At 46.1% G+C, this 22,806-nt stretch overlaps 2 protein-coding genes across 3 annotated transcripts in view; one reads left to right on the top strand and one right to left on the bottom strand.

Moving 5' to 3' along the window:
• MTA3 (metastasis associated 1 family member 3) overlaps positions 1-19,362 on the bottom strand; it is a 236,587-nt gene extending 217,225 nt beyond the window's left edge. Inside the window, exon 1 of the mRNA XM_032410402.1 lies at positions 18,489-19,362. The gene's annotated coding sequence lies outside the window, so the exon portion shown is untranslated. The remainder of the gene's footprint in view (positions 1-18,488) is intronic.
• A 682-nt stretch (positions 19,363-20,044) lies between these two features.
• Positions 20,045-22,806, top strand: part of KCNG3 (potassium voltage-gated channel modifier subfamily G member 3) — a 44,095-nt gene continuing 41,333 nt past the window's right edge. Inside the window, exon 1 of one of the 2 annotated variants that reach the window (XM_032410396.1) lies at positions 20,045-20,712. In XM_032410396.1, coding sequence (XP_032266287.1) covers positions 20,081-20,712 — 632 coding nt within the window. In that variant the 5' untranslated portion in view covers positions 20,045-20,080. Of the gene's footprint in view, positions 20,746-22,806 lie in introns of both variants that reach the window. The other variant, XM_032410395.1, reaches the window with a different exon arrangement.

Genomic DNA, 22,806 nt, shown 5'->3' with positions numbered 1-22,806 from the left:
TGTACGAAGTTCCTCTAATGCTTCTCAGATACATGGCTGATCCCTCACACTGGCAGTCTCACACCACTGCTACCCAGATGCCAAGAGTTAAGATCTTGCAAAGGAAACAGAAAGCGTTGGAGGCAGAATCACCTGATGAGTGAGGTTACTCTTGATGTTAATTACTTGGGAAACTGGCAAGTCCTCAGTTTGGAAATAAAAACTGGAGCACAGGGTAAGATCAGGTGCAGAAGAGCTTTCCCTCTTGGCTCTCAGTTGCCCAAAGGGTATATGAGGTCATCATATGGCTCTTGGCAGCTAAGGACAGACAAGGACCTGGAGCAGGAGGGATCGAGGCCCAGGGCTGGTACAGTTGTACCAATTCCTGTGGATAGAGCTCTGATTTTCAAACAGCCCTCTCTGAAGCTCCTAGTTTATGGAGATTATCTGGGGGCTGCCTGGACTAGGATGTAAGGGGTGTAGAGGGGATGCCTAGTGGATAGAACTCTATGCTCCTCAAGCCCCCCTCAACCTGAGCAGGGCCTCTTTGATCTATTCATACATTAAGATTTTGCCTAGTAATTAATTTTTTAGATGGCTCCACTACTTAAAAAGAAAAAACCAGAAACCTGAAAATGACAGATGATAAAAAAAACTGATGCTCAGAGAGGGTAGGTGATTTTCCTAAGATCACACAGTAGTCACTGGTAAAGCAAGATTCAAATGACCAGGTCTATCTCATAAAGCTAAGCTCCTTTTACAAGAGAAATAGGTAATTTCCTTGGCTTAGTACAAAGATATGTGCTGCCTGGAAAATCATGAGGCCAAGGAAGAATGAATCTTTAACATGTAGTGATGAGACCAGGGCATAATGAACTCCAGCTGACAATGTGCCCTAACAAGGAAAGAAGAGGAAGTCTTGGGACTCTACAGAATTCTGACATTTTTATTTATTAAGAAATAATATATAGATATATATTTTTTTTATGGAAAAGAAAAATTGGGGAGGGCCCTGGCTGGCTCAGTTGGTTAAGTGTCTGACTCTTTTGGGGCCCCTGGGTGGCTCAGTCGTTAAGCGTCTGCCTTCGGCTCAGGTCATGATCCCAGGGTCCTGGGATCGAGCCCCGCATCGGGCTCCCTGCTCCGCAGGAAACCTGCTTCTCTCTCTCCCACTCCCCCTCCTTGTGTTCCCTCTCTCTCTGTGTCTCTGTCAAATAAATAAATAAAAAATCTTTAAAAAAAAATGCGTCTGACTCTTTTGACTTTAGCTCAGGTTATGATCTCAGGGTTGTGAGATCAAGCCCCGTGTTGGGCTCTGTGCTGGGTGTGGGGCCTGCTTAAGATTTTCTCTCTCTCTCTCCCTCTGCTCCTCCCCCTACTCCTCCTGCTCTCTGTCTCTTAAAAAAAAAAAAATGGTTTGAAATATGTAAGAATACTGAAGCTTGAGTCAACATGGCTTCCCTGGGCTCTTCGAGCGTGTATTATATTTGTCTATTTGTAACACCATGGAGGTCAAGAGGACTGACGCCTTAAGGGGCTCATAGCTGCATATGAGCATATTCTCAGGACCACATCCAGCTGTTCTTCTAAGCTGAACAGTCAACATACTTTTTCAGTAAAAAAGAGAAGGAAGAAAGGGAGGGAGAGAGAGAAGAAGGGAGGGAGGAAATGGAATGTCTGACAGGTGACAAAGACACTCAGGCCTCCTCAGTGTTCCTCCAACACACTCAGCATGTTGCTGCCTCAGGGCCTTTGCACTCCTCTTTTCCTCGTCTCCAAAATCCTCACACCTAACCCCTTTCCTTCACTGAGGTCTCTGTTGAATGCAGAGGGCTTCCTTGACCACCCTATCTAAAAGAGCACTCCAACCCTACTTTCTCTTCATAGCATTCTTCAGCACTCAACATATATTTTACCTACTTTTTTTTTTAACTTTTAAAAGTATTTATTTATTTTGTCAGAGAGAGCACAAGTAGGGGGAGCGGCAGGCAGAGGGAGAAGCAGGACCCTGTTGAGCAGGGACCGTGACGCTGGGCTCAATCCCAGGACACTGAGATCATGACCTGAGGTGAAGGCAGACGCCCAACAGACTGAGCCACCCAGGTGTCCCATTTTTTAACTTTTCTTAAAGTTTGTTTGTTTGTTTATTTACTTATTTATTTACCTCAGAGAGACAGAGAGCACGAATGGGGGGGAGGGCAGAGGGAGAGGGAGAAGCGGACTCCCTGCCGGACCCTGGGATCGTAACCTGAGCAGAAGGCAGATGCTTACTAGGCATCCTTATTATATACCTACTTAAAAAATATATAAATATATCATTAAACTTTATTTCACAGTTTTGAGGAGTACTGGTCAGGTATAGAGTGTTTATATTTACTTTTTTTTTTTTTCAAGTAGGCTCCTTGCCCAATGTGGGGGCTTGAACTCACAACCCTGAGATCAAGAGTGGCATGCTCTACCGACTGAGCCAGCCAGGCACCCCTATATTTACTTTTTATGTATCATTTCCATTTTCCCATTAAAATGTAAGCTCCCAAAGCACAGAGACTTCGTTTTGTTCACTGCTATACTCTCAGATAATAGAACAATGCCTATCACATAGGAATTTCTCAGTAAATGTTGAATGGAAGAATAACAAAATAAATCATGGTCCAGACCTAGGGGGAGTTCAGAAACACAGACCATCTTCCAAGGGGTCCAGAGATGAGGGTGAGTCAGCTGCCCTCAGGGTGCCTGTCATTTGTCTGGGTTCACACGGCAGAGCACAGTGAGTGTTGGCAGGGCCAAGAGAAGTTCCAAGAAAGCATTAATCATCTTGGCAGGACCCTGGAGGCCTAGGGAAGTGCAGGACACAGGCAGAGCCACGAATCGTGGCCTCACCCAAGATTTTTTTTTTAAAGTAAGCACCTGGGTGGCTCAGTCGTTAAGCGTCTGCCTTCGGCTCAGGTCATGATCCCAGGGTCCTGGGATCGAGCCCGGCATCTGGCTCCCTGCTCCACAGGAAGCCTGCTTCTCCCTCCCCCACTCCCCCTGCTTGTGTTCCTCTCTGGCTGTGTCTCTCTCTGTCAAATAAATAAATAAAAATCTTAAAAAAAAAAAAAAAGATAGATAGATAGCTTAGTCTAAACACCTGAATAAGGTCTATACTCAATGTGGAGCTTGAACTCTCGACCAGGAGATCAAGAGTCACATGCTCTACCAACTGAGCCAGCCAGGAGCCCCAAGATTTTTTTTTTTTAATCCAGGCACCTGCAATCAGTTATTTAATCAGTGCAGTTTTAGCGAGGCCCCGCAATTAGCATAACCATGTGCCTGTTGGTTCACCTTCAAAAGAACTGTGTCTTAGGGAGTATTTGAAAAATCCGAGGAGAGGGCAAACAACCAGCTTCAGAGGCAGATAGCCACCCTTGCACCTGCTTTCCTCTGAGACTGTGTCTGGGTGACAGAGCTCCTGGATAGCAGATTGGTGTTCGTGTTTGTTCTGGGCAATGATTTCTAGGTCTAGATGAGGTGCTATGGACCCTAGGTGGTACTGGAGTCCCTGAGTACTCTGGCTCCCTGGGAGAGCCGTGACAGGGCAGTTCTTTCTCTGTGGCAAAAGAGAGGTTGAAATTGAAATGCATTAGTCACAGGACTAGATGAAGCCATGATGCTTCACCTTCAAGAGACCCACAGGTGCTTCAGGCTTTGGCAACTCAGTATGATGTCATACAGCATTGGTTCTCCCCAAGTTGGCCTTCAGGCCTGGAAGGTGGCCTTACGACAGGTGCCTTTTTTTTTTTTTTTAATTTTTAAAAAATTTATTTTACATTTTATTTCTGTCTTTCACCAATGCCCAAATACAAGTTGTTTTGTTTTTTAAAGATTTTATTTATTTATTTGAGAGGAAGAGAAAGAGGGAGCAGAGGAGAGGGTGAAGGACAAGCAGACCCTGTGCTTAGTGTGGAACCTGACGAGGGGCTTGATCTCATGACCCTGAGATCATGACCTGAGCCAAAATCAAGATTCAGAGGCTTCACTGACTGAGTCACCCAGGCACCCCCCTCCCCAACAAAATACAAGTGTTTAGGGCCTAGTGCTTCCAGATTCTGAGACAAGATAGCACCACCCAAAGATTGGAGACATCCATCTCTAGCATAAATCTAGATCAGGGTATGTGAAGACAGCTACAGGGATGAAGAGGGTCGTAAACTTTCCACAACAATGGCTGCAACCATTTCAGGTGAATATAAAGCTTTTTTTCAGGAGGCCAACCAAAGGGGACTTGTAGGGAAAGCGGAAGGAGACTACAGGAATGACCCACAAACCTCAGGAACTGTTCTGTGTCTTTGATGGCTTGAAGAGTTTCAAGTCTAGGACCATGGTCACCTTTGTTAGTGTCAGCACGTCCTGGCTGAAGAGATACTCTGGGAGGGCCACCTCAGGCCATAACACAGTGTCCCTGTTTCTGGAGAGGTGATTGTATTCGTTGTGGGGAGAGGTGGTTTCTGAGTTACTGTTCCAAAAAGAATCCCCAAATCCAGTGACTTAAAGAACAAAGAAGCTGATTTCTCTTTTGCGTAACATCTGAGATGAGTGTCTAGGCCAATAGGTAACATTGCTTCTTTTTTTTTTTTTTTTTAATATTTTATTTATTTATTTGACAGAGAGACAGTGAGAGGGAACACAAGCAGGGGGAGTGGGAGAGGGAGAAGCAGGCTTCCTGCCGAGCAGAGAGCCCGATGTGGGGCTTGATCCCAGGACCCTGGGATCATGACCTGAGCCGAAGGCAGACGCTTAACGACTGAGCCACCCAGGCGCCCCAGGTAACATTGCTTCTTGAGGTTATTTAGGGGCTAGGTTCATTCTTCTTATGGCTCCTTCGTCTCCTATGGTCTTCTCTCCCTGGCTGAAGCTGGGCCATCACCTTGTCCAGATTCCAGCAGTGGGGAGGTATGAAGAGACCCTGTGTCAGCCCACATTTAGAAATTTGACGCCAAGTTCAAGGAATACAGATTGAACTATGAATCCTTTTAGGATAAAGATTGCCTAAAAATTCATCTCTGTGGGGGCACCTGGCTGGCTCTGTTGGTACAGCACGCGACTCTTGATTTCGGGGTTGTGAGTTCGAGCCCCATGTTGGGTGTAGGGATTACATAAAAATAAAATCTTAAAAAAATTTTCATCTTTGCATCTTAAATCCCCAGAACCTAGCACAGTAGCTATACATAAATGTTGCCAATAAATACACGTTGAAGTTTGTGTTAGTTATGTTTCTTTTAGTTGCAAGAAAATATTATTGAGAGCTTAGCAGGAAGCTTCTCTGGGTGACTCCTAGAATTTACAAAAAGGAGCTAAGTAGGAAGTCTCGGGAAAAACAGGAACTAGCACAGCTGCAGGGAACTCAGCAGCTGGTTCATGGACATTTTCTGTAGGGCAATACTCTGGATTCAGCTCCCAAGACCCTCAGGCTTGGTTGTTATTGATTCATTGAACACTCCAGATCGCCAGGCAAGAGAATGTGACTGTCCCAGGCTGGGCCAGCTGTCATCTCCTATCAGTCAGCCCCAGCCAGGAAGAGGGAGGAAAAACACAGACAAGACCCCTGGGTGCCAGCCCAGTGTTTGGACATTTCTAGAGAAGGGAAAATTGTCCCATGACTTATCCAAATGCCTGACCACACCCTCGTTCAGGAAGTCTTACAAGCTTTAGTTTGTTCGGTGCTGGAACCCAGCAGGGCAGATGTAGCCGCCAAGGAATAGCACAGGCTATTCAAAGTAGCTGAGCCTTGGAGGTGGTTTTGAAAATGTGTATCGCTTGGAACACACGCTAGGCAGTGGTAATCTTGGCAAGATCCCAGCTTGTTATTTTCAGGCTTTACAAACTTCCTAGGAGACTCTGGCAGGTACCTTGAAGGTCTGATGAACCCCCACCATGAGTGTGGGTCTATGTGCTTCTGGAGAACCTGGATCTTCTGCCTTCCCCTGCCTGTGCTTGGACCCGAGAGATGAGGAGCAGCTCAGTCCAATCTTTATTCTACCACTAAGACCACACCTTGGCTTCTTGCCCTTCCCTGAACCAGTTCTGCTAAGCAGTTTGCCTAGATGTCTTATTCCAGAGAGGCTGACCACCTGAAAGTGGGTGGAAAGAACAACATTATTCCAGAGCAAACCCCATAGCAAGAGCCACAACTCACCTGTCCCAACCTTCCTGGATATGCCACTGCACTCTGACTATGCTCTTGACACAAACTGGAGACACAGATACCTTACATTCTGCAGTGAGTAACCCCGCATGATCCTCTCGCATGTCAAAGTGAGGAAGGGAGGATGGTTGTTAACTGTCTCTCTGTCTCCCCATTCGGGTCTAAAATTAGGAAGACTGCTCAGTCAGCTTCTATCACACAGCTGGAAAGATTAGGAAATTATTTGCATGAGAACTTGGACAGCTTGACTCAGCTGCCTTAGAAGGAATCAGATACAACTATTTGGCAACTAGCCAGCCTAGATTAGCCAGTCTGACAAAGGGACTCCCAAACTGGCTTGAATTAATGAGAAGGAAAGGGTTCTGCCTACTCTTGAGCACCATTCATTCCTTTTGAACTCTCATTCATCTCCCTGCATAATGATACCTGGTTTCCAAGTGGGACATTGGGTTCACCCAGTTTGAGTTACCCACGAAGGTGGTACAAGGGTTTAGGAGGTTTATTGGTTATTGATTGCTGTGTAACAGATTACCCTAACACTTAGCAAGATAAAACAGCATTTATTATCTGTTTCTGTCGTCAGGAATCTGGGCACAGCTTTGCTGGGTATCTCTGGTTCAGGATCTCTCACAAGGCTGCAGTCAGTTTGCCGGGTGGGGTTGCAGTCATCCCAAGGCTCAGGGGTAGGATCTGCCTCCAAGTTCACTCATGTGGTTGTGGGCAGGCCTGGGTCCTCTCTGACTATTTGTTGACCACAGACATCATCTCCTTGCCATATGTGACTCTCTGCAGAGCAGCTCACAACATGGCAGCTGGCTTCCCTCAGAGTGAGCAAACAAGAGAGCTAGAGAGAATGCCCAAGATGGAAGCTGCAGGCTTTTTGTAACCTAATCTTGAAAATGGCATCGTATCACCTTTGCTGTGTTTTATTTGTTAGAAGTGAGTGACTTGGTCCAGTCCATGCGCAAGGGGAGGTGATTATCCAGGAAACCACTGGGGGTCATCTTACAGGCTGCCTACCACAGGAACTCTCAGAGATACGATGCCAGCAAGGGGTTTGTCAGTTCTAGGAGATGCCAGGACAGAGGAGTGAGGTGTTTATCAAAGTCACGGACTTGAGGCCAGAGCTAAGAAGCTGGGATGTTAGAGTAGAAAGTCCAGGCAGAAGAAGAGCCAGGTTGGGGAAGATTGGGGGAAAAAGACCAGAGAGGTAAAGTGCCATTCTCATTACCTCATATCGTATCAAAAGGTGCTTACTATTAACATGGTATCATTGGTGAGGTTGACCATTTTGCTCAAATCGTTCCAGTTTTCACCACTGGAAACCCTTTTAGGTGACTTCTGTCGGTTTGACATACTGACATCATGGCGGTGGTTTTGTTTTATTAGCACTTGCTAACTTTCTGACACTACAAGATACTCCAAGTTCATTGTGTATATTTCTTGCCTGGTCCTAGACTCAGACATTCCTCCAAGGAGCCTTGGTTCCTTTTACTAGAGAATGGTATTAGAAACCAAGATCTGGGGACGTCTGGGTGGCTCAGTCGGTTAGGCATCTGCCTTCATCTCGGGTCATGATCCCAGGGTCCTGGGATGGAGCCCCACATCGAGCCTGCTTCTCTATCTGCCTGCCACTCCCCTTGCTTGTGCTCTCTCTCTCTCTGTGACAAATAAATAAAATCTTTAAATTAAAAAAAAAAAAAGAAAGAAAGAAAGAAACAAAGATCTGGGCACTGGGTGTGCTCAACTCAACTGTATTTTCAACTTTTATTATTTCCTCACCTAAGATAAAGTGTGGTATACTTTTGCAAAGGCCTACTTTGGTTTCCATTATGGCTTCCTAATTTCTTTGTAGACTTTGATATGCATTCTCTCTTCTGCTTTCTCTCTACATTTAAAGGTGCTTAAATGGCTGTTTGGACTAATGTCCATGGGTTGTCACCGCTAGATTCCTCAGTCACATTTACTGTTTCAAGTCTAGACTTAAGGTCCTGCAGCCATTTCCTTCCTTCCTAATCTAAGGGTATTGATTGCCATTTTGCAAAATAAAACTATAACATTTGCCTTGAGTTTGTAAGCCTGTAAAAATTAGAATTCTATAAAACCATTGTTGGGGAAGGAGAGAGGGAGTCAGCTGGACACCCAGGGAGCTAGGTTGAGTTGGGACCCTAAACCTGAAAAGGCTTGAGTTTCATGAACACGCGTCCATTTTTTGAGCTTAATAAAAAGCCTGTGGGTGCCCGGGTGGCTCAGCCATTAAGCATCTGCCTTCGGCTCAGGTCATGATCCCAGGGTCCTGGGATCGAGCCCCACATCGGGCTCCCTGCTCGGCGGGAGGCCTGCTTCTCCCTCTCCCACTCCCCCTGCTTGTGTTCCCTCTCTCACCGTGTCTCTCTCAAATAAATAAATAAAATCTTTTAAAAAAATAAAAATAAAAAAGTAAAAAGCCTGGATCAAAGAAAGAGGGAGCAATATTTATGGTTTTTTTTTTTAATAATTTATCTCTGTGGCTACTACCCTGAAACCCAAATATGGCCCCAAATCCCTTTCCCTTCAGTTTAACAAACACAAACCAAACTTTTTCAGAAAGAGCTTTCAAAATAAACACACACATGCATATATAAATGAAAATGTGAAAGTACAGATTTTTTACAAACAGCATAAAAATGGTGAGCTAACAGCACAATTTTCTTGTCCTGAGATAACCATGATTTGCCCAACTTTCATTATTGCAGATCTGGGATTCTTCAAACCCTCACTTCTATCAATCAACCTGAGAGGGGGAGGGAGGAGGCCAGCATTGCTGGTCTGATGGGAGTCTGAGCTCTTTCCCTGGCCTTCCTGGGAATGAGCTCCCATTTGCCTCTCAGACCAGCCTGGGAAGCCTGGCTGTCCTGGCACTTCTCTGGCCCTCTCAGATTCTCCCTGATTCCCAGCTTACTGATTCCAGCACTCATGGTCTGGCCTTCAAGTTAGCTAGGCCTAACTTTCCAAATATCCCTTCTTTTCTTCTTTTCCTTTTTTTTTTTTTTTTGGGAGGGGGTGGTCCCTCTTTATTTGCCCTGGAAGTTCTACTCTTTTCTCTATCCAATATGGCTATCCAAAGAACATTCCTGAGGGTCCTGATAAGTCTGGTTATACTCTTTCATGGAGTTAGGTCCCTTGACAGCTTTAGGTGCAGTGTTAGCTTTGACTAGGGGCTCCGGAGGCCACTGCCTCCTTAACTTAGAGCCCGTAGCTTTTCCAGTGTGTGGTCACTGCTCTTTCCCTTCTAGGCCTCCTAGTGATCTTCAGGAAGGTTCTCTTCTTAGCCTCTGAAATGTTCAGTTCTAAGGATGCCTATTAAACCAAGAAGATTGACCTACTGAAGCTCAATGACTGCAAAATCCTGGGGCGCCTGGGTGGCTCAGTCGTTAAGCGTCTGCCTTCGGCTCAGGTCATGGTCCCAGGATCCTGGGATCGAGCCCCGCATCGGGCTCCCTGCTCCGCGGGAAGCCTGCTTCTCCCTCTCCCACTCCCCCTGCTTGTGTTCCCTCTCTCGCTGTGTCTCTCTCTGTCAAATAAATAAATAAAATCTTTAAAAAAAAAAAAAAATGACTGCAAAATCCTTTCTCAGTCAAATTCTGTACAGGGACCTGGTATTCCAAGTAGTCCTCATTTTGTCTTTAAAATCCCTCTGACCTGAATTGGTTTTTGCCATATAAATCACTACAGTTTAACATCTAAAAAATACCTTAAATATCTACCAAGGTACTTGCTAAGGCAGAGATAAAATGGGGTGCCCCCTGAGGGGAGTAACTGGAGACGCCAGTCTCTCCTATGTGCCTAGTTGATTATTTAGCAGGTTAGAAGTGAGGGCAGAGTGAACATTCCTCTAGGGGATCCCATGGTGACTAAATCAAATGAAATCGCAATGTTACTTGTATACCTTGCATTTTCACAGTTTGGGAGAATTGATTGAGGGGCACCATTCAAACTGGTTTCCTTGAGGGTCCTAGAAGTAAGGGGATGTCTCAGCAATATTTAATCTATATAGTATATAAATATCGCTCTTGACTTGGTTACTAGGGAGAAATCACAGTGAACTGGAAATTGAAAGTCCTGACTAATGCTGATTCAATGGAAGTTAAACTCGCATTTTCTCCCTTTCTGTAAGTATCTGTCGCTGTTGAGATAGACCACTGGTACAGTCATTGAGCGTTTTGCTAATCCCTTGACACTAAGTTAAATACACACTACATCTAGAGGAGAGAATGCCTTGGCATCGTCAAAGGAAACTTGGTAAGCCTATTTTCTTCTTTCTTTGGAGATTTACACTTACATTTACTCTAATTGTTCCTGCAGTTTCATCCATCACAATAGAAGCTAGTGGAAGGGTATGAAAAGATTCTCAGGGGCGCCTGGGTGGCTCAGTTGGTTAAGCGACTGCCTTCGGCTCAGGTCATGATCCTGGAGTCCCGGGATCGAGTCCTGCATCAGGCTCCCTGCTCAGCAGGGAGTCTGCTTCTCCCTCTGACCCTCCCCCCTCTCATGCTTTCTCTCTCTCATTCTCTCTTTCAAATAAATAAATAAAATCTTAAAAAAAAAAAAAAGAAAAGAAAAGCTTCTCAGTATTCCTTTGCTACATAGATTTTTATTTGTGATTACTTTCCTCTGGAAAGGAAAAATCCTCCTTGGAAGACTGGAAGTACTAGCAAATGTTAAGCAGAGGGCAAGTTCCCTTGCAGGCATAGGAAGAGCCTATCTGAAGATAGGATCTGATGTCACTTGGCCACGTGGCGTTATAGCTGGCCATTCATTTTAACATTTTTTGCTGAGCCATAGCCTCTGTTCTCTGACCCAGGCCTTGGACAGGCTTATACCAACCTAATTGCATCTGCTCTAAACCTCCTTTAAAAACTGTAAATCTTCCAGATTGCTGTATTTTGCAGCTTTCCACTAAAAGCACACTTTTTGCTCACCTGTGAGAACATGTGCCTCAGGGATAAACGAGGCTGGGGTTTTGCCATAGAACGGTATGGGATCACACAAACCAGAATTGGATGATTTTTATCTCCAAGTAAGAACTGGAGAAAAATACTCCGTATTTTAAATCCTGTACCTTAGAGAAAAATGCAATTGCTGTTGAAGAGTGTATCAATTATTAAGCGTAGAGCCAATGCTATTTTGGTTGCATCTACAATGAGAAGATCATTTCCAGGAATACCATACGCTTCGTTTCAGTCAACCCCAGCCCCAATCTTTCCTCTGAGGGAGAAATAATAGCACTGGGCATAAGGGGGAGGAGGGCTGGGATTGTGGGTCAGGGAAATAAGATTGTTACAGGGACAGAAGGGTAAGAACAGCAGGTGTTTTTCAAAGCAGACTCCTAAACTAGTTAATTTTGGTTCATTAATGTTCATAAAGGCAGACCTCTTCTTTGCAGAATGGATAAAACACAGCGGGGAATTTTCATTCATTTTGAAAACGTCTTTGATTTTTCTTGTGTGTATAATCCTTTCTTGGGCTGTATAAATATGCCCTGTGATGTGGTAAGGGGCAGAGTGGGGGAATCCCTCTTTCTCTGCTTGGCTCTCCCACGTCCTTCCTGTCTGGGCTCAAAGCCTGCTTTGCTGGAAAGCTTCTCTTGCTGATCTGGACCATCCAATCCGCCAGTGGGGTCTCTGAAATGTCAGTCTACCATCAGGGCAATAGCCTTTTACATTTCTTTCCATATTTTCTATAGTTCCCTGAGCCAAGACACATAGAACCTCCTGGATCCACATCCAATCCTTTCTGGACAGTTTTATTTTTTTGGTAACAATTTTGAAGTATTTAATTCAATCGTGGCCTTTTTTTTTTTTTTTTTTTTCTTGAAGCCTCTGGTCTGATTCCACAATATCTCCTTCCTCTAGGGACAGGTACCAGTGGATGATGGCATCTGGACACAAGTAGAGCCGATTCCAAGAATTTTTCTAACGAAAGTACCTGCTGGGGAAGGACTCCGGGGCTGGGGCCTGACCCAGGGTTGGGGCCTGCTAAATGAGTAGGGCTTCTGCAGTGTTTTTAAATGCTAGGAAGCTGGCATACACTATAGGTCCAGGGAAAACCGGGCCAAGATCTTCTCTGCCAGTATGCCAACCATTTAACAAAATTGAAGTGGTTTTTCAGAAAGAGCCTGGGTTTTTCAAGTTGGTCATTTCTTTTTTTTTTTTTTTAAAGATTTTATTTATTTATTTGACAGAGACAGAGATAGTGAGAGCAGGAACACAAGCAGCGGGAGTGGGAGAGGGAGAAGCAGGCTTCCCACTGAGCAGGGAGCCCGATGCAGGACCCGATCCCAGGACCCCGGGATCATGACCCGAGCCAAAGGCAGACGCCTGACGACTGAGTCACCCAGGCGCCCTCAAGTTGGTCATTTCTAACTTCACTCTTACCTATACATGGATACTTCCAGTTTAGTACTCTATTTAGAACACTATTTTAACCGACAGTAATAGTCATTAATTCCCTCACTCAATAAATAGTTATTGAGCTTCAACAAGGAGCCTGGTACTGTTCTAGATGCTGGGGACATTGCTGTGAACCAGTCCCAGGCTTCCCATTCTCAGAGGGAGTGAGCAGAGTCTGGTGGCGGAGACAGATGATAAACAAGTAACAGGTGAATGAACAAGATGATTTTTTTTTTTTATAGTGATAACGGAATAAAAAAGTAGGTTGATATGCTAGCATGGGTGGTCAGGGAAGGCCTCTCCAAGGAAGTGACCTTTGAACTGAGACTTGAGAAACAACAAGTCAGCCACATAATGCTCTGGGTCAGAGTGTTCCAGGCAGAGGGAGCAGCAGGTGCATGACCCCAGATGTAACTGAGCAGAGGAGGCAGGACACAGCAAGAACTGGCCTGAGGGAAAAGAGAATTTGGTAGGAGGCTATGTGCTGAGATTTTTTTTAACAAATTTTTTTTAAACTATAAACATAATCCTTGAACTCAGTTAAAAAAAAAAAAAAGACAAAAGGTTATAACCAATAACAAATAGGTCTCATATTTACTCTAACCTTCCCAGTTCCTTGAGCAGGAAAGAATCACCCATAACTGTATTTTATGTATCTTTTCAGAAGCCTTATCATCTATCTGTATTTATATCCATGTATCTTACATATAAAGAAGGAATAATTTAACCCATAGTGCAGGACCTAGACTTTGTTTAGCAATTTGACTTAGTAACTTTTTTTTAAAGATTTTTATTTTTAAGTAAGCTCTACACCCAACGTGGGGTTCAAACTCACAACCCTGAGACCCAGAGCTGTAGGACTGAGCCAGCCAGGGGCCCTGACTTAGAAATGGTTCTGTATGAACCTGTATATGCTCTATTATTTAAATGATCAGTTCCTTAATTATGGACATTTAGATTTCTAGAATTTTGCAAGTTTGAAAACAATGCAATGATCCTTAAATGTACATCTTTATGAAATATGTAAATTTATTTGTAGGATAAATTCCTGATGTTAAAATTGCGGGACCACTAGGTGTGTACATTTAAAATTTTAATAGACATGGTCAAATGTGTGCTGAGCTTTTTTATACTCTGGAGAAACGAGAGGGCCTCTTTATGACAGGCATTGTGAAAAAGTGCATTCTGGTCCGGTCTGAAGGAGTAATTGTCAACATTCAGAAATAAGCTTAGGGGCACCTGAGTGGCTCAGTTGGTTAAGCATCTGCCTTCGGCTCAGGTCATGATCCCAGGGTCCTGGGATCGAGCCCCGCATCGGGCTCCCGGCTCCGCGGGAAGCCTGCTTCTCCCTCTCCCACTCCCCGTTTGTGTTCCCTCTCTCGCTCTCTCTCTCTGTCAAATAAATAAATCTTTAAAAAAATACACTTAAATGAAGCTCAAAGTTTAAAATTTTTATTTTTGTATTATGGACAATTTCAAATAAATACAAAGAGGGAGAGATTAATATCAGGAACTCCCATCACTCAGCTTCAACAATTATCAACTCACAGCTAATCTTGCTTCATCTACAACCTCAATCCACTTGCCCCTGCCCTTGATTGTTTTGAAGCAAATATCAGACATTATATCATCTCTTGCTTAAATATTTTAGGGTATGAAAGTGACTTTTCTTGAAGATTTATTTATTTGACAGAGAGAGAGAGAGAGACAGAGCACACACACAAGAAGGGGGAGCAGCAGAGGGAGAGGGAGAAGCAGTCTCCCTGCTGAGCAGGGAGCCCAACGCAGGACTCCATCCCAGGACCCTGGGATCATGACCTGAGCCCAAGGCAGACGCTTAACCAACTGAGCCATCCGGGCGCCCCTGAAAGTGACTTTTTGAAGATTAGTTATCTTGTAGAATAACCCCCATTCAAGATCTGTCAGAATGTTGTCTCTGGATTAACCTACCTTGTTCCTCCCTCCCCAGGGGTGTTTGATGCTTGGTAGAGAGGGGAGTCAGTGGTGAGACAGCACGGCAGGCAAGAGAGCTCGCGTGACTTGGGATTTTGGTACTGGGTCTAGTGCTTCCTAGCAGCTATGGGTCCTTGAGCCAGTCCAACCTCTTGAAGCCTCATTTCCTCATCTGGACAATGAGGGTTACAGTAAGAAGTTTTTGTGGAAAGCTGAGCTTGTGGTGCCACACAGAAAGGGCTCTTAGTTACTGTAAGGAGCAAGGGACACAGTGGTGGTGGGGAGGAGAGACCATTACAGCACAATCCAACATAGTGCGCGGGAGTGAGGGCTGGGTTGGGGATAAAGAAGGGCCATTCTGAAAATGGCACCACAAAGGTTTTTGCTGTTAATGATGAAGGGCAGCAGAATATGCCACCCCAAAATATGCCACTTTGGCATAAGGATTATTTTGAGCTAAAAGCACTTACAGAAACATCAGGTACAAGAAGGATGCTCTGACCCTGCCCCCTTTTCTTCCTAAAATCAGGAGATGAAACCCCCACATGGAAGATATTCTCCCCATACCAGGAGGTTAAGTACCATTTTTATCATCTCTCAGAAGTTGAGGCTGAGAGAATTCCATACAAGCCGACTTTGTCAAAAGAATTCCTCTCTTCCTTTTGCCTCCCCATATATTTTAGTAACTTTTCTGCAACTGCCTTTCTTTGTTCAACGTAGTATAAAAGCATTTAGGTTCTGCCACTTCTTTCAGTCTTCATTTCCTCAGGAGGGCTCCTGGGTCACATAAAACTTAAATAAATTTGTATGCCTTTCTCTGTTAATCTGTCATATCAACCTAATTCTCAGGCCCAGTTGAAAAACCTAAGAGGTTAGAGGTAAAATTTTGCCTCCCCTGTAATGATTACACAGTGACCCTCTCAAAGCTGGAAATTTAAGGACGATAGTGTTCCTTTTGCTTTCATAAGACTACAAAGTGCCCTGGAGCAGAGAATAAGGCAAAGGCATTGGTGTTCAGATAGGGGTGAATGACCCCTCTGCTGGCTTCTGACTTAAGAATGGGGTCTATTTGGTGGGATGGTTGTGAAGGCAGGTTATTAAAAGTTGCAGCTTTACCTTCTACTTGGGTAATTGTGCATAGTAGGTGAAGTCATTTGAGTCTTTCATTTATATAAAATCAGAGACATTGGAAGGCTACGTTTCCATTTAAAAAAAAAGCTGACTTTTTAAAGCATCCACTGGTTTTGCAGATGCTGAGAAATAAGCTGGTCTAACCATAAACACTTGGAAATATGAATTAACAGCAGAGTTAGAGCTTTTTATTTTTGTTATTATTTATTTACTTATTTTTAAGTAGGCTCCATACCCAGCGTGGAACCCACTGTGGGGCTTGAACTCACGATCCTGAGATCAAGACCCGAGCTGAAATCAAGAGTTGGACGGCTAACCGACTGAGCCACCCAGGTGCCCCAAGAGTGAGGGCTTTTTAAAGCAGAGTCGATAAGTAAGCAGCAAAGATGGATAGTGCCCACAAGGTATTTCAACTTATAAAGCTTTGGGGCAGGGTGTTCAAGAGTCCCTGAGCTCAACCAGTCGTACAATGCAAAGTAATGGAAGAATGTGTGTTCCATCCAGACTCGGCATTCTGAGGGTCACAACTTTTCACTGAATTTTTGATGTTAATTTAGGTTACTATTTGTGATCGGTCACATTTTCAGATGCATTGATTTGTATTTATTTAGAACCCAGGAATGAGCATGGCTTGATTGGGCTAGGGAAAGCACACCCGGAGTATGATTTTGCCAGGATCATGCACTGCGCTGTATACCACTGTTGCATCACCTCATTCAACCCTCATATCACCGTGTGCTATACTTCTTATTACCTCCATTCTATGGATGAGAAAACTGAGGCTCAAAGAATTTGTTCCAGGTCACTTAGCGAGTAAGTTGTGCAGCCAGAATCTGAATCTAGGGAGGGCCCTAATAACCAATTTGGACTCCATTATACAGACAGTTTGTAATTCTACAGTTTTACAGTCCTTTTAGGTTCTGAACTGGGGAACGGCTTGATGAGAATGAACAGAAGGAAGAGCTGCCTGGTGGCATAGTACAGGATTCACAGAGGGAGGAAAGAACGGGAGTGCCGCCAAGACATCAGATGGAAGGTTGTGGCAGCAAGGCCTGCCCTGGAGATGGAGGGACCAGAGTCTGGAACTAGAAAACTTGGTTCCAGCCTAGTCTCTACCATGATGCTGCTAAGGGGAACCGAACCACCTCTCCCAAGTTACAGCCACATCTCAGTAAGGAAAACTTGTTACTCCTCCCTAAATAAAGCTTGATAAGTTGAGACTAGAAAATCTCTCAGTTCTTTCAAATTCTAAAATTCTGCCTGGTGCCTTTAAATTTTAATGCATTCTAAAGATTTATATATGAAGGCCCCAAATGTCATCCAGAATCCAGAAAAGAATTTAGATGAAATGATTCTCAACATAATCTTCTCAAAGTACAAAGGAATAGAATTTTTAATAATTCTAAGAACAGTTTTTAAGAATACTTTCTAAACCTGATTATATTGAGACAAGCCAATCATTTCTGCATCTCACTGTTTGTGTAAGAATATGATTTTTTGGGGAAAAAAACATGATTTGGGTATTGCTACTGCAGCAGTGGTTGATGATATTAAAATCAAATAAATATATTACTCTTGAAACAAATGAAGTTATTTAAACTATCTCTCTAAGAAATTTATGAAAATATACCTAGGAGGCACAAATTATCATCAAATTAATTTGTTTTCTAAGCTCAAATTCAATTTAAAATGTGATATTTCTTCAACTGGTTTAATCAACAGACTTTAAAGGGATTTTAGATAGAGAACACAGGAAATAAATATAATAACGTTGGAGCAAATAATCAACGAAATAGTTATTCTGTGTTCTGTTACTGTGATGCTTCTAGAAAGTATTTTTAACAACTCCCTGAAGAACTGGCTCTTGCTGGTGTGAAGCCAGGCTCTTCTCTCTGCTCACATCTGCAAACTTTTCTCCATCCTCATATCCAATAACAAATCCATTTTCAAGTCCTGCTGAGTCCTTGGTCTCAGTGTTTCTCAAAACTGACCCTTTCTCAAAAAAAAAAAAAAAAGGAGAGAAATAAAGAACTGACCCTTCCTCATGTACAAAGATTTGGGGGTGGGGTTCCCAGTCCTGCGTTGCAAAAATGGTCTTCTGCATAGAATAAACTAAAGGGCAAAAGAATCTTTCTGATTAGAGCTTTCATCAAGCCATTTCTATTATTAAAATCTTCAGGCATCCCGTTACTTAGACTTTGAAATCTAAATTCTGCTGTCGAGATCCGGGTCCTCTGAGCCAAGCAAATGCATTAGCTTTCTTTAGAGACTTTAATCCTTTACATCTGAGATTCGGCTATTTGGAATGCTTTCTGCTCTTTCTCTCTGCCAGCTCATGACCATCACCTCCTTCCATTCTATCTTGAAACTCATTTCCTTCAGGATGTTTTCCTGGTTTAGTAGCTACTTTGCAAATAAACAACTTTTGTTTTTGAGCTTTTAATCACATTAAGTGCTTTTAAGATAAGTTATCCAAGTCAAGGGATAAACAACATATAGAGATTTCCATTCTTTAAGAAACCACCCAGAATGATTTTACTTTGAGAGGAGGGACAGCACTTCAATTTTTAGGTGTCTGCTTTTTAGCTAGGAATCCGCAATAGAATCAAAGCAAAATGACTCTTTATGGTGACCTCTAGTGGGCACGGGACAATCCTACAAAATTATGAAAAGTGAAGGGCAAAGTAAAACCCTCCCCAGTAACCAGCTGGGTTACTCTGAGGTCAGATGACCGCATCCCATCCCACCCCACCCCTATTTTTCCTTCCAGCATTTGTTTTGCATTTAACATAATTTGCCTTACAACTCACCTGTTTCGTCTCTGGCGGGCACCGCACGGGCTGGGCTGCCGGTGTCGGATGTCGCGTGAATTGATGGTAGCAGTTTAAAATAATCCCTGCCAACGGAACCCACTCCCTGGGCATCGACCGGAGCTCAGGGCAGTTCGCTCCGAGGAGCCTTAAAGGGCTTTTCGAGCTCCGAGAGCCAGTGCTGCAGTCGGCTCTGGGGTGCATCGGGGAAATCAAGACATAATGAAAAGGAGGACGCAGACGAAGGCTACGGGAAAATTCTGTTCTTGCCAGTGGCAGAGCGATTCTCCCCGCTTTCACCCACTCTACAGGAAGCGTCACGGCGGGAGGGGGTCCAGGCGCGCTACACGAAGGCGCCCTTTTAGGACCCGCGCCCGGGAAAGCAGGGGCTGGGGCCGCTCCATGCCCCCCCCCCCCCCCCGGGAGGACAGACGGGAGGGCGACACCTAGCCTGGGTGCTGGGGTGTGTGGCCGCCTTCGGAGCACGCGGTACGTGGGTCTCCGCGCCGCGGGAGGAGAAGCAAGTCGGCAAGAAAAGCAATTGCTGGGGTGCCTTCTCTGAGAAATCCCTTAGGGCGGTCTCAGAAACCGAGCTGGGTTCCGGATAGTTTCTGGAAAAAGCTCTCCAAACGCCGTCTGTCCCCGCCCCTCAAATCCTGCACCCCAGTCCTCACCCCTCCTTACTCTTCGGTCGCTTCCCTTTGGGGGGCTGTTAAAAGGGCCCTTGGGAGCTGCCCAAGTCACCCCTGATGGCCCGGGGCGGCACGCGGGAACAGGCACCCTGGCCGCGGGGCTTTGCCCCCGCCCCAGGGCTCCCCATTGCTCCCTTCCCCGCCCCGCGGACCCCTCCTGGCCGCGGCGGGCGGGAGCGGAGGGGGAGGGCGGCGTCACGGGGCGGGGAGCCCGAGGTCCAGGGCGGGGCGCCGGGGAATCCCAGCCGAGCGAGCCCGGGAGGTGCGGGCGCGGGTGGGAAGAGGAGGGCGGCGCGGGGAGGGAGGTGAGCCGTGCGGAGCTGGGAGGCGAGGAGGGGGAACCGCGAGGAGGCCCCGCCCCCGCCTCGCGGAGCCGGCTCTCCGCCGCCTCCGAAGCCGCTCACTTTGCCTCTCGCCTCTGGACGGCGGCGGGGCGGTTGCCGGAGCGGCGGCCAGAGAGAGCGCCGGGGACGGGGAGCCATCCCGCACCCGCGCCTCCTCCCGGCGCCCGCGCCCCTCGGGGGGGGCCGCGCCACCGTTTGAAAGGACACCCCGGCCTCACAGGGGGCATCCCCGGGCGCTGACAGCCTCGTTCCCGGCCAGTGGGCGCGCAGCGTTGGCGCCTGAGGGGACTCCCCGGCCACCTGCAGGTGCCACCGCGCCGAGGGAGCGTCGCTAGCAGCAACGCTGGGCCGCCGAGGACGCTAGAGCCGAGGGGGGTCTCCGGGCCAGCGAAGGGCAGGAGCAGAGCCCGCAGCCAGAGCCGGCCCGCCAGCCCGCTGGCCCCGACGGCGCGCTCCCCCATCGGCCAACGGCAGCCAGGCCCCGCGCGGCGGCCGGGGGTGGGGGGCGGTGGCGGCGGCGGCGGCCTCGGGCCTCGGGGCTTCGGGGCGGCCAGCCATGACCTTCGGGCGCAGCGGGGCGGCCTCGGTGGTGCTGAACGTGGGCGGCGCCCGGTACTCGCTGTCCCGGGAGCTGCTGAAGGACTTCCCGCTGCGCCGCGTGAGCCGGCTGCACGGCTGCCGCTCGGAGCGCGACGTGCTAGAGGTGTGCGACGACTACGACCGCGAGCGCAACGAGTACTTCTTCGACCGGCACTCGGAGGCCTTCGGCTTCATCCTGCTCTACGTGCGCGGCCACGGCAAGCTGCGCTTCGCGCCGCGGATGTGCGAGCTCTCCTTCTACAACGAGATGATCTACTGGGGCCTGGAGGGCGCGCACCTAGAGTACTGCTGCCAGCGCCGCCTCGACGACCGCATGTCCGACACCTACACCTTCTACTCGGCCGACGAGCCGGGCGCGCTGGGCCGCGACGAGGCACGACCCGGCGGTGCCGAGGCGGCCCACTCCAGGCGCTGGCTCGAGCGCATGCGGCGGACCTTCGAGGAGCCTACGTCGTCGCTGGCCGCGCAGATCCTGGCCACCGTGTCGGTCGTGTTCGTGATCGTGTCCATGGTGGTGCTGTGCGCCAGCACGCTGCCTGACTGGCGAGCCGCGGCGGCCGACAACCGCAGCCTGGATGACCGGAGCAGGTACTCCGCCGGCCCTGGGAGGGAGCCCTCCGGGTAGGACGCACTGCTTCTCTGCCCGTCCCGTCCGTCCTGTCGCGTCTGTCCGTTCCGTCCGTCGGTCGCGTCTCCGTCCTGTTTGCCTCCGGGCTGCCGAGCCAGGCCGGGTTCCGGGCCCAGCGAGGCCAGCCAGGGGACGGGTTGGCCGTCACTTCCCACTCCTATTTTCCTGGCACCAGGCGGCTGGGGTCAGTACAGTAGGCTCTCCTCTTGAGGGCGAATCGCCAGGCATGGGGAGGGGCAGGTAGAGATAAACAAGCGTCCCATCTTTTAGTTTACTTTTGAGCAAATAGAAACCAGTTAACTAGATGTCCCTAAACTTTTATTGTTAGTATTCAACAATTTAACCTTGGGCTAAGAGCAACTTGAATTATTTGCCAATTTTTGGTGGTGTTTGAAAAGATGAAGTTGGTTATGGTGAAATATGGCCTACTATATACAGGCCACACATTGTATACACTTTGCATAATATGTACTTTAATGGAATTACTAGATTCTAAAGGAGATTAACTTAACGATAGACTCTAAATAATGGATGTCTGTGCCCTTTTCTCTTTTCTTTTCCAATGGAGTTAGCAAAGCACCTGTCCATCGTTTGGTACCAAAGGTACACACTGTGACTTTCAGAAGGATCTTCAGTATGGGGAGGGAAAAAATCACTACCTTGGAAAAGAAGAAACATTTAAACTGCCCCAAATCCTGAAACAGTATGGTTAATAGTTTTTTCTTTTCAGTTTATTAGGATGAAAGGAAAATATTTTAATCTTTACTTCTATCGTGTTTACCTTTCGATAGAGATAATATACTTCTGTTTTTAGTACTGGTGAGTTTATTTTGCATGTTTGGTAGGAAGAATAAACAGTAAAGTTGGATTTCAAGGGAGACAGTCTCTTTGAGCCCAAACACAAAATTGTATATTGTTTTACTTTTGATGCTGTTTTTTAAATTTTTTATTCACTTAAACATTTTTTTATTTATTTGAGGAAGAGAGAGAGCACAAGTGTGGGGAGAGGCAGAGGGAGAGGGACAAGCAGATTCTCGGCTGAGCAGGGAACCCCATGTGGGCCTCCATCCCAGAACACTGAGATACCACGACCTGAGCCGAAGGCAGACACTTAACCAACAGAGCCACCCAGGCGCCCCTTGGATAGTTTAACAGGCCCCCCTCCATTCATTTTTATTGGTTTTATTTATTTATTTTTCCTCCATTCATTTTTTTTTTTTTAAGAATTTTTTATTTATTCATTTGAGACAGAGAGATACAGAGAGAGAGAGAGAGAGAGAGAGTAGGAGCAGTGGGGAGAGGTGGAGGGAGAGGGAGAAGCAGACTCCCCACTGAGCAGGGAGCCTGATGCGGGGCTCGATCCCAGGACCTGGAGATCATGACCTGAGCCGAAGGCAGACGCTTAACGACTGAGCCACCCAGGCGCCCCTCCTCCATTCATTTTTAAAATTAGGTTGTGCCTGATAATCTTTTCCTGATAGACATGTGCATGTTTCCAATGATATTATGTGTCTTGAGGTTGCAGTGCATTACTTACACATAATATTCTTCCTTTGGAGAGTGAAGATTGTTTTTTAATCTAAGAGGTAAATAAAATTGTCTAGTTCCATAGAGTCCATTACTAATATATTGATATCTTGGCATGAAATCCAAAATAAATGCTTTAAAAGGAAATTCATTAGTAAAGTAATTTTGTTTAATGTATTATGTTCTGAGTTTTTGATTTACAGATAAGAATTACTTATTTAGTATTCCATCAGTACAATGAAATGAATTTATATATCTAAATACATAAGTGCCCTTGATTCTTTTAGAGGACCATAGGAAAATGAGCCATAACTCGCCTTGAAATGATTCACTAGTAATTGTGGAATTCTAAGGTTAGTGAAAGTTCAAGCTACATTAGTGAAGGAAACAGGAGAATTGAGTTAGACTTCCTGGGACTGCAAAAGAAGTGAAGGAAGAAGAGGAATGCTTGATTTGTGTATATGTATTTTATATATGCATGTAATTATCCAAGTCAGAACTGTTTCCTAGATACCCAGATATTTCAG

This window comes from Phoca vitulina, unplaced genomic scaffold, assembly GCF_004348235.1.
Source record: "Phoca vitulina isolate PV1807 unplaced genomic scaffold, GSC_HSeal_1.0 scaffold12, whole genome shotgun sequence".
Lineage (NCBI taxonomy): Eukaryota > Metazoa > Chordata > Mammalia > Carnivora > Phocidae > Phoca > Phoca vitulina.
The sequence above is the reverse complement of the archived record's forward strand: the minus strand, read 5'-3'. Positions and strand labels throughout refer to the sequence as shown.